The sequence below is a fragment of the Rutidosis leptorrhynchoides genome, chromosome 2 (genome assembly GCF_046630445.1).
Source record: "Rutidosis leptorrhynchoides isolate AG116_Rl617_1_P2 chromosome 2, CSIRO_AGI_Rlap_v1, whole genome shotgun sequence".
Lineage (NCBI taxonomy): Eukaryota > Viridiplantae > Streptophyta > Magnoliopsida > Asterales > Asteraceae > Rutidosis > Rutidosis leptorrhynchoides.
Genome location: NC_092334.1, coordinates 444905853 through 444917536, shown reverse-complemented (window position 1 = coordinate 444917536; position 11684 = coordinate 444905853). Strand labels below are relative to the sequence as shown.

The 11684-nt window shown below is 35.4% G+C and overlaps 1 protein-coding gene across 3 annotated transcripts; it reads left to right on the top strand.

Annotated features, from left to right (window-relative positions):
- The first annotated feature begins 2847 nt into the window (after positions 1-2847).
- Positions 2848-7425, top strand: LOC139892448 (pentatricopeptide repeat-containing protein At1g74850, chloroplastic). 3 transcript variants are annotated; one of them, XM_071875541.1, is made up of 5 exons: positions 2848-4818; positions 4911-5225; positions 6188-6295; positions 6424-6790; positions 7107-7425. In XM_071875541.1, the coding sequence occupies exons 1-4, from the start codon at positions 2957-2959 to the stop codon at positions 6764-6766; spliced, it is 2628 nt and encodes an 875-aa protein (XP_071731642.1). In that variant the 5' UTR covers positions 2848-2956; the 3' UTR covers positions 6767-6790; positions 7107-7425. The 3 variants fall into 3 exon arrangements, with proteins under 3 accessions (XP_071731642.1, XP_071731643.1, XP_071731641.1); XM_071875542.1 differs by lacking the exon at positions 7107-7425 and having other exon boundaries at positions 6427-7051; XM_071875540.1 differs by lacking the exon at positions 7107-7425 and having other exon boundaries at positions 6424-7051.
- Positions 7426-11684: the final 4259 nt, after the last annotated feature.

Sequence of the window (11684 nt, the reverse complement as noted above, 5' to 3'; positions counted from 1 at the left end):
TGTTTCAAAAGTTCAAGTCTCAACCAAACTTCAATTTAGCACAAATCACAAACCGTAAACACTTCACACGTATCTTATATCGTTGGAAAGATATTTTGACAAGGAGTACAACTAACCACATATCATCAATCGAGTTCATCGTTTACAACAACAAAACCTCGTCAAATGATCGTTAAATGTTCATAATCAAAGTCTCAAGTTCGCAAAATGCATTTCATGATTCGAGAATCCAATTTATACATATGATATAACGTTTCGAAGGTAATCAAACATACAATTCAACCAAACACTTACCAACAACATTTTATGGCATTCAAATCATCAAAAGTCCATTTTAAGAGTTATCAAACCCTAACCAAAACTCACAAAATCAATATTCATGTGTTTGAAGTTTTCTTAATCAACCTATACATCAAAACGAAACTAGTAATACTAGTAACACAATTAAAACATGAACTTTAACAATTTAACAACATTTAATCACCCAAAACCAAAGATTAAGCACACCCATTTCAAATGTTCATACTAGTTACCCAAAACAACAAATCGAGCAAATAAATCATATATTCATGCTAGACACGAGCCATAAACAGTAACTAACACCATTTCAAGTCAAAAACACGAATTTAGAGAAATCTAGAGTTTTAGAAATGTTACCCAAACGAGATGAAGTTGGTATCAAATTGTAGAGGATGAAGAGAGGATTCCAAATATGTAATTTGTTTTGATGTTTGCTTCTTGATTCGGATTTGTATGATGAATTAGTGGATTGGGTGTTTGAGTTCCAAAAATGGAAGTAGAGAGAAAAGAGAGAAAGAGATGTGTGATTGAATGAGTGGTGGTAGTGGTGGGTTGACTAGTTGACCTAGTCAACTAGTTTGCCCACTTGACGCCAATAGTCCCTCGAGTTTAAAAGCGGGTGCGGGAATTAATCAAACGAGTATTTTAAAAACGCTCGAGTAAACTAGTGATGTTATAATTAAATAACACGAATATTAGAACGTTAGTCAACGAAAGGTACGAATTTAGATAACGGAAGATAATATCTAAACAAAAAAAAGACGGGCGTTAAAATAATTTAACGAAAAAATGCGGGATGTTACAGAAGCAAACTGATAGTTGGTCCGCCTAGCACTATGCGGCTAATTCTTCAAGTTCTAGAGTGAGAAAGTACTGTGTGAGAGAGAAAGTGTGTTCTCTGTAACAAGTTCAGGTGTCTGAAAAGTGATGGCCCAGGTGGCCTATTTATAGTCGTGGGTGCTTATAATGTTCGGAGACATGTGTCACGACGTCATAATTGATTTATGTGAAAAGTGCGTAACCGACCAGACGTGACATGTGTGCTGCTAGCGTGCTCTTTTTAGGGCCTAAGCATAAGTAGCGGCCTACAGGCCCTACGCAAAATATTTGGGAAGCCTGATTTGTAATTTAAGATAACATTTCTTGTCGGAAAACGCTGAACGGATGTTAATAGCAAATGCCTTTTAATACTATTTTTATGCCTTTTAAGCATCTTCTCCGTCTTGAAATGGTTTTTATGCGTGCAAACTATATGGCACTCCATTATAATGTGTGTGATAAAATGTGTGCGAAATAAACCAATTTTCTAAAATTTGATAAAATGAAGCTTTGTTGAGCGGATAAATATCTTGATTCTTGATAGTGTTTTTGCAGATTTGCACCACTCTAGTTTGAATATGAATATATTACCGCTCGTTTATTGATTTTTAGTGAAGATAGATGGATCGTTCATATACGATGGATATAAGCTAAAATTACCTAATTGTCTATCATGTGCAATGCATATGTACTTATTTAACGGAATAATCAAACTGAAATTAAATATAAGACCAATGCCGTGCAATTTAAAAATCAAAGAGATTACCAATATAATTTTAAAAAGAAAATAACTATAGGTGCATTTATAGATAAACTACTGGGACAAATGGTATAATTAATTCTAATTAATATTTATATTTAATATTTAATATACGGGAAATTAAACAAAAAACCCAATAAATATGTATAGCCAACGCTCTATTACGTAGGGATGTCATCAGACCGGATTTAGGTAACCTAGACTTGAACTCGATTAAAAACATTTGTCTCAAACATGGACCTGGAACCGCCAAGTCCCCATTAAATTACTAGTGGGTATACAAGTTTTCTCACGAGCGGGTCCCCATTTACTTACGAACTATTGGGTAAACGGATTTTCTCACGGGTATTTGAGTGTTTTTTTGGTGTACGAGCCGGGTAATCGGGTATACACACCAAGTAATCGGGTTCACCGGCGGGGTTATCGGGTTTACGGGCGGGTATATGAACTCGGGTCTTTTTTCGGGTATACGGACTGGATAATCGGGTTTGTGTCCAGGGACGGAACTTAGTGTATAGATTTTAAATAAATTATTAAAATTTTACACTTGCCTCATCTGTATCCGGGTTCAAATTCCGCCACTATTTGTGTCTAAAATCGTCCATGGACCCGGACCCGGACCCGTGAAAAAATAAAAATCATCTCCATACCCGACCGTAGACCATTTACCTAACTCGAACTTGACCCAACAATATCAGGTTTCCTCATCGAATTCGAATTTTTTTTTTTTTTTGTTTTTGTTTTTGTTTTGCCATCACTATTCTTTTACGTCTTACATAGAAGCTTCAAAGAGTAACCATAGCCGGGCTATTGTTACTGAAAAAATAATGGGGGTAGTATTGAACAATTTAAACTAGAAGGACCACTAATACACACCGTACAATTCTCTTAAGCGGCAATTAAAACCTGTTATCCACAACAGAAGTCTTAGCTTCTGCTTCTTCTTGTTCTTCTTCTTCAATTTCCACTAAACCCTGCTGCATCTCAATTCCGTACACAATACATACACACTCAATTATCAAACCAAAACCTAATAACACGTGATCAACTCATGCGAACTAAAACTCTACCTACAAAATGACACTCACATACAACTCAATTTCCCCAATTCTCATCCGCAATAGCAACAACTCATTAAATAACCTCAATTTCCCCCAATTTAAAACCCTAGGGTTCCAATTTTCCAACTGTCGTTCAATCGTAATCTGCGAAAGCTCCGTCGCTAAACCACCAGTTTCCAGATCGAGAACTCGATCCAAACCCAAACCTAAAGAGCTAGTCTTCGGGTACCCAACCAACAGTGTTGAAAAAGGTAAGTACAGTTACGAAGTTGAAAGCTTACTTAACAAACTATCAGGCTTACCTCCACGTGGCAGTATTGCACGGTGTCTTGAACCGTTTAAAAATAAACTTAGTTTAAATGATTTTGCTTTAGTGTTTAAAGAACTTGCACAGCGTGGCGATTGGCAACGATCGTTACGTTTGTTTAAACAGATGCAAAGACAGGTTTGGAGTAAGCCTAATGATCATATATATACAATAGTTATAGGAATTTTAGGTCGTGAAGGTCTTTTAGATAAAGCGTCTGAGGTGTTCGATGAAATGCCTAATGAAGGTGTGGCTCGTAGTGTGTTTTCGTATACTTCGATTATTAATGCGTATGGGCGGAATGGCCAGTACGAGACTTCGTTGCAGTTACTTGATAGAATGAAAAAAGAACGAATCTTGCCTAATATTTTGACGTATAATACTGTGATTAATTCGTGTGCGAGAAGTGGGTATGATTGGGAAGGTTTGTTGAGTTTATTTGCGGAAATGAGACACGAAGGGTTGCAACCAGATTTAGTTACTTATAATACTTTGCTTGCTGCTTGTGCTAATAGAGGTTTAGGTGATGAAGCTGTAATGGTGTTTAGGACTATGAATGAAGGTGGAACGATTCCGGATACAACTAGTTATGATTATTTGGTACAAACGTTTGGGAAGTTGGGTAATCTTGGTAAGGTTTCGGAGCTTCTTAGGGACATGGAATCGAGAGGCAATTTGCCTGAAGCGTCGTGTTATAATGTTTTATTGGAAGCGTATTCGGATTTGGAACAAACGAAAGATGCGATGGATGTGTTTAGGCAGATGCAAACGGCTGGTTGTATGCCTAATGCTATGACTTATACTATTTTGTTGAACTTGTTTGGGAGACAAGGGAGGTACGATGAAGTTCGTGAGCTTTTTCTTGAAATGAAAGTTTGTAGTATGGGTTTGGATGCAAGTACTTACAATATTCTTATAGATGTTTTTGGGGAAGGTGGTTATTATAAGGAAGTGATAACGTTGTTTAACGATATGGTGGATGAGAGTATCGAACCGAATATGGAGACGTATGAGGGATTGATTGTTTCATGTGGAAAAGGCGGGCTTCATGAAGATGCTAAGATGATTGTATTGCACATGAGGGAGAGTGGATTAGTGCCAAGTTCAAAGGCTTATACTGCAATTATAGAAGCTTATGGACAGGCTGCTTTGTATGAGGAAGCACTTGTTACGTATAATACGATGAATGAACTGGGAAGTAAACCGACTGTTGAGACGTTTAATTCTTTAATAGATGTGTTTTCGAGAGGTGGGTTGTATAAAGAGTCTGAAGAGATAGTTTCTAGAATGGGTGAGTGTGGTGTTTCGGGGAATAATGATACTTATAATGGTGTAATTGAAGCATTTAGACAAGCGGGTCAGTTTGAAGATGCAATTAAAGCTTATGTTGATATGGAAAAGGTGAAGTGTCACCCTGATGAACGCACACTTGAGGCAGTTTTGAGTGTTTACTGCTTTGCAGGGCTTGTGGATGAAAGTGAAGAACAATTTCATGAGATTGAGCAAATGGTTGAGTTACCTAGTGTCATGAGTTACTGTATGATGCTTGCAGTTTATGCAAAGAGTGAAAGGTAAGTTATAAAAATAAGTATTCCGTACAATTAATGTCATTATTATGCAATGATTATGATATTTTAGAGGTATGGTGTGTTTAATTTTTCAGGTGGGATGATGCACATAAGCTACTAGATGAGATGATAAAATGTGATTCATCAAATATACATCAAGTGATTGGGAAGATGATTAGGGGAGACTATGATGATGCTTCCAATTGGCAAATGGTGGAGTATGTGTTCGATAAACTCAACGCTGAAGGTCGTGGTTTAGGATTGAGATTTTACAATACACTTTTAGAAGCTCTTTGGTGGTTAGGCCAGAAAGAACGAGCTACAAGAGTACTTAAAGAAGCAACAAAAAGAGGGCTTTATCCTGAAATATTCCGTAACAGCAAGCGCGTGTGGTCTGTTGACGTACACAGGTATGATACTAAAATAGCTAGGCTTTCCTTTTAGTGCAATAATATATAATATATGACACAAAAATGTACACAAAAATCCCTTAAGGCCAATCGTGTGTGGTCTGACATGGTTATGTTTAATCTCTAAATGGTCAAAGGGTATCCGAAAGATAAGCTTTCAAAATAAATAGGTCAAAATCTGCCCAAAATATAACATTAAAAGCATGAAACCTAGTGAATCATATTCTTAAAGTTTTTTTTATTATTTCAAGAAAAACAAGCATACTCAATCCCGTTGTTGGTGAGGTATGGGGAAGTAAAATGTAGACTACCCGAGGGTAGAGAAACTGCTTTCACAGATACCTTCGACAAGAATGAATGAATATATAGTAGTGCAAATGGTCATGAATAAGTAAAACAATATTGGTAAGTACATGTATACGCTGTAAATTGATAAGATTAAAGTTTGCTATCTAGGAATGGTAGTCATTGGTGTCACAAGTTCATAATCCAATTTTTTTTCTGCTAGATGGTTTATTTCAATTGTGTCACTCAAAAAAAAAATTTACATTATCCAGTGGTGTCATTAGTTAAAAACCTACTAGTAATTTTTTAACTACATCGCATATTTCAGTGGTGTCCCGTACTACCACTCATGAACTCATGATATAGTAGGTCCGCCCTTGGATGGCCCCAAATCGTTGGGGATTTAAAAAGGTAATAATAATATAAAAAAAACTACAAATTTACCACTGAATGAACAGTAACATAACCAATCATATGCTTTCAATTCCCATGTGTTTTATGGTGTAATAAACAAAAAATATGGACACAAGATTCTTTTAGGGCAATCCTACTTGTGACATACAATTAATGTAAGGTGTTGATCTGAACCAGTTTTGACCCATAACCCATTACCCAAACTGCCCAACATTCTCATTTGCCAACTCGGAATCTATTTAATGTTTTTTGGTCATCTGTAGGTTATGGCCCGGTGGAGCATGTACTGCTATATCAGTTTGGTTTCAAAATATGCATCAGATGTTAGCTGACGGACAGGATTTTCCTCATCTGGCTTCTGTGGTTGTAGTGTAAGTTCCTTTTGTGCACGTTGCAAGATCTTTATAAAACCTTATTGAATCAGTCCCGCATAAATATATTAATAATAGTTACTACCGAGTATTATTTATATTTACTGGTATACATATTTCTCACGCAGAAGAGGGCAGATGGAGAAGAGCTCCATAACTCGAGATTTCCCTGTTGCAAAGATCACTTATTCGCTTTTAAAAGATACTATTTCATCGTCATTTTGTTTACCTGGATGGAACAAGGGCAGAATCGTCTGTCAACGACCTCAGCTCAAGAAGATTATGTCTGATATGGGAAAAAGTGGAAATGATATTCTGAATTTTACTAATGTCGCAATACCTGTTCCAGATTCAAGAACCTACAAGGCTAGGGTGAAGAGAGGTGGTATGAACAATGGTGAAGTAAAGATAGGTATAAATGGTGGTGCCAAAATCGATACAAGAACGGAGCTTGTGAATGGGCCCGTTTAAACAACAATACAAATTTTCCTAAAGGTTTGATTATGAACGGTTGATTTAAGTTGTAGATGATTAGAAAATGCCTACCGGTATGCATCCTCCCTCCCCAAAGACTCGATCTGCCTAGGATCAGGAACATATATGCAAATGGGGAAGGGAAATAGTATTAATAAATTTGATGTTGTGAGGGTGCTTAAAAATGTAGAATTCGAAACCGATTTTGATCTGTTGACTTGACTAACTGTAATCTCTCGTTAGCTGTCGATCACATGACGACCACTAGGCGTGTTTCTTGTAGTCTTATACCTTTGCTTATCATTCTCTATTGGTTTTGTGAATTTCATTATTATAGGAGCCCAATTGGGTTGGATCGATGAACACGGTTTCAGATGCCTTTTAGGACACCTATAATACAGATGTGATCAACTTGTTGGAATGGCATAGAATGCAAATACAGATTCTTGACACTTATATGAAGGGAGGTGAATACTCACACCACTTTTTGATTCATGTACATTTTTGTCTCATAAACTCACAGTTATGTCCTTAGATTTAATCTAGAAAGTTGAAATTACATTATTGTTGTAATTTTGTAAGTATGATGATTAAGGGTATAATATGTAATTAAGTGTACATGGATCAAAAAGTGGTGTGTGCGGATCACCGAACAATCATTCATTTGTAACATATTATTATTATGTTTAGAAAGAAAATGTGGAACCCAAAATCTTCTAGCCATGTTGCGCTTGAAAATCACCTGAGCGTATCTTCTTCCTTCCTCCCTCCTCTGGTCTCCATTTTCTCGAACCTTAAAATCTTCGACCTCCATTTTTTTGAACCTTAAAACCTTCCGCCTCTTATTTTCTTCAACGGAAACTAAAAAAAGAGGGAAGAAAAAAAATGTAAGAAGCAGGTGTGGGCGTGCGGCATTGACGGTGAAAAGGAGCGTCTTGAGTGGATTATTTCCGTCCAATCATGACATACTTCTTTCTCATGAGTAACTGTTACATCATAACTTTAACCTTAGACTAAATACTCCTAAGCATTACATACCTAAAAATATATACTCCCTCCGTCCCATATTAATAGTCCAGTATTTTATTTTGGGATGTTCCAAATTAACAGTTCACTTCCATAAATAGAAAAAAAATAAGAAGCTTAAGTTCTATTATGTCTTTAATGTATGTGGATAGAATTAAAAGAGAAAGAAAAGGTAAGGGTAAAACTGAAAAGTAAACAAAGTACAGTACTTTTATGACATTTCCTTAAACTGTGTATTTTTTATCTGTGGACTATTAATATGAATGGAGGGAGTATTATTATTTTTTTTTTTTTAAAACTACTTTAATTAAAATTAAAAAAAAAAAAATTACATTAAAATTATCAATTATACATATTCTCATGTAATGAGAAGTTACTATTCACGATGGCGACAACGTAAATGCCCCCAACTTTGGGGGTATTTTGGTAAACCTTTTTTTTTTTTTTTTTTTCCTTTTCCCTATTACTCTTTAAAACATTTTTTCCTCTTCCTTTTGCTTACTTTATTTTTTCAACGTTTTGTTAACCTACAGTTAAGTTACTGCTAATGTTCAATTACCCCCGCAACGAAGTTATTTTTTATTTATTTATAATTTTCTCATTACTTCCTTTTTTCTTTCCTTTTTAATTTCCTCATATTTTTACTGTTTAATTGCCCGACCGTTGACGGTTTTAATAAATGTTCAATTAACCGACCGTTAAACGACGAAAACAATCCCGCAGCGAAGTGCGAGCTTTCTATCCTCGTTAAAACTAAACAACATTACATAAAAAAAAAAATACATTACATCGTAAATTAAAATAAAAAACATTACATTAAAACTAAAAAATACAATAAAACTACTCAGTGTCTTGGATTCCACGTCGGATTGTTCCAAGACATCTTCATCTTCGTCATCGGGAATTAATATAAGGTCATGCCTCTTGATTGTTTGAAGGTCCCGTGGCTAGATGATTTCGAACACGATAATTAGGTGGAAGGTTCTAAATGTGTTCGATAAACATATCTCGTAGTAAGTGATGTGTACCCGAATCGAGTATTTCGTAATCCATTTGAATTTGAAAATCAACTCTCTCTTAGGATACTCTTCGCAGATAGGGATGGTAATAGATCGGATATGGATCGGGTAATGCCGTATCCATATCCATTTAGTTTTTGTTCATCCATATCCATATCCATATCCATATTCATATCCATTTGATTATCATTCAACCATCCATATCCATATTTACAGGATGAAGCGGGTTAATGGATATCAATTAGATATTAAAAAAATGTTATAATACTTTCTAATATGCGATGAAAACAAAAACGTATTATAGCAAAAACACATATAAAATGACATAATCAAAATATATCCACAAGTATGTATGATCTTTATCGAAGATGGAACATATTTGTTGAATTTATTATTAAACATATATTATAAAAATTCAATATGTAATTTGTTCGTTTATTTTGTTACATACACGAGTTGTATTGTAATATATCATAGTTACTTCGTTATAAGGTTGAAAGCAAAATATAAATATAACGGTAAATGCATTTGTAATAGTAAATATATAATAATATACTTATATTTATGTATTTGTATATATGTATTTAGGGTGTTTTTGGATACATCCATGGATGAAACTTTTCATCCATATCCATATCCATTTAGGTTCATTTATATCCGTATCCATATCCATTTAAGTTCATCTATATCCATCACGAAGCGGGTGAATCGGATGGATATCCACTGGATCGAGTGGCCATTGACATCCCTATTTGTGGATGACGAATCGGGGGATAATATTCCTTGAGTGGACACATTGTACGCCTGTAATCTTTAGTTATCATATTGTGTAAGATTATACAAGTATACATAATTCGGAAGATACTGCATACATAAAATGGTCCCGCCAGGTTTTTAATGATTGCAAAACGACATTGTAGAACACCGAATGCTCATTCTATATCCTTTTTTGCTAATTCATGATATATTTTTTTTAATTTCGAGGTCTTTGGGTTAATTGCACTTCCAAACGATTTTATAGTTGTTGCCCAAATCAGGTAAATTCCATACCCAAATAATTCCCTTGTTGAAGTTACACACATTAACCGTAAAATTACATGTTGGATCTCTATCTTGCTTCAAATCGTCAAATAATTGGATTGAATTAAGTACATTGACGTTGTTGTTCGAACCCGCGGGGCCAAAAAAGCATGCCAAATTCACAAATCGTACGAGGCCACAACTTCTAGCATAATACTTGGGTAACCTTTATCACCTCATGTATAATGTCCTTGCCAAGCAGTCGGACAATTTATCCAACCCCAATGCATACAATCGAGGCTTCCTATCATCCCCAAAAAATCATGTAGTTCTTGACGTTTAGATATCAAATGTTGCACATTTTGTGCATTCGGTTTTCACAAATACACCGGCACATATAACTCAAACACACATTTACATATATAATCCAAACAATAATAAGAATTGTGTTCACTCATATGTAAATAGTCGTCAAATAAATTGGGTGCGGTACAACGCTAGTTTTTGAAAAACATTAAATCCAAGTAAACTGGTACCATCACGTTTTTGACGAAAAATACGTAAAATAAGAAGGAATGGATGCGTGAGAATAATTTATTATACCTTGAAAAATGCGGATAAACACTGGCTTGCTCATTCTAATCGTCTTCGAAAATCATTCTCCGAAAAAATTGGTGTGTCGCAAAAGTAATCATCACACAACCGTCTTGTGGTACCTTGCCGATCTCTATGAATGAACCTTCTTGGTACTCTTGGTATTCTGGAATTTTTCGGTTTCATCATCACTTATTTGATTCAAATTATTAACCAAGTCGAAAGCATCAAGATAGTTAAAACTATTCACGTTTGCGTTAATTTCATACATATAATCATCATTACGATTACGATTGTGAGTCATATTGTTATAAAAAAAATTAGTAACTGAATTTAAAGAGAAATAGAGAAAGACGATAATCATGATATAGATGTATATATTGTGTAAAAATGAGATGGAAAAGGTGAAATATATAGTGATAGCGAAGAATAAATATTAATTATAAAAAAAAATGATTCCCAAACTATCCATTGCTCATTCAACAGTAAGAAACTGCTAATTTCTTTTGTTCTCCAATATGTCAAATAAACACGAAAAACGACACGAAATGGTTGAGGGATGAGGGAATGCCATCGGCGCCCTCTGTTGGGTTAATCAGTTTATATCATAAGTTTGGGTTTAGTAATTAATTTATGTTTTATGATAAGTTTGGATTAAGAGTTATTTAATTAATTTTTATGTTATTTGTCAGTTCTAATTAAATGTAATGTAGTTGGAATCGGTAATTGGGTTTGACCGAATTCTATGTTACACATGGAGAGTAAATGGAGATTAAATAGGTATATGAGTGCTATTTTATTGGAGTGGGTATGCTCAACGTTTGTATTTTTCTTGGCTATATATTTAGCCTCATGTTTACAATAATTGAAGAAGTGATACAATGTAGTTCCTTTCGGCATTTTGCTTCTTTATTTAATTTTTGCTTACCACAAAATATTGTTCTTATTTCTCTGTTAATTTCGTGTGAGTTAAAGGGACATGTGTCCCAACAATTGGTATCAGAGCTAGGCTATAGCCCCGATGTGGTGGACAGCCCAGTGGGCGCACCCCTGAGCGCACGCAGCGACGTGGCGCACCCTCGGTTGTAAGCAGCGATGAGTGGACCCAGCTATCGTTCGAGGGGACCCTGACACGATGAGTTGATCCTGGAAGACGCCGCCTGGATCCGGACTATCGTTGGAGGGGAGGCCCAGATGGACTTGGGTTTGAGGGGAGGTTTGTTAGGGTGCAAACCAAAGTCCAACATCGGTAATGG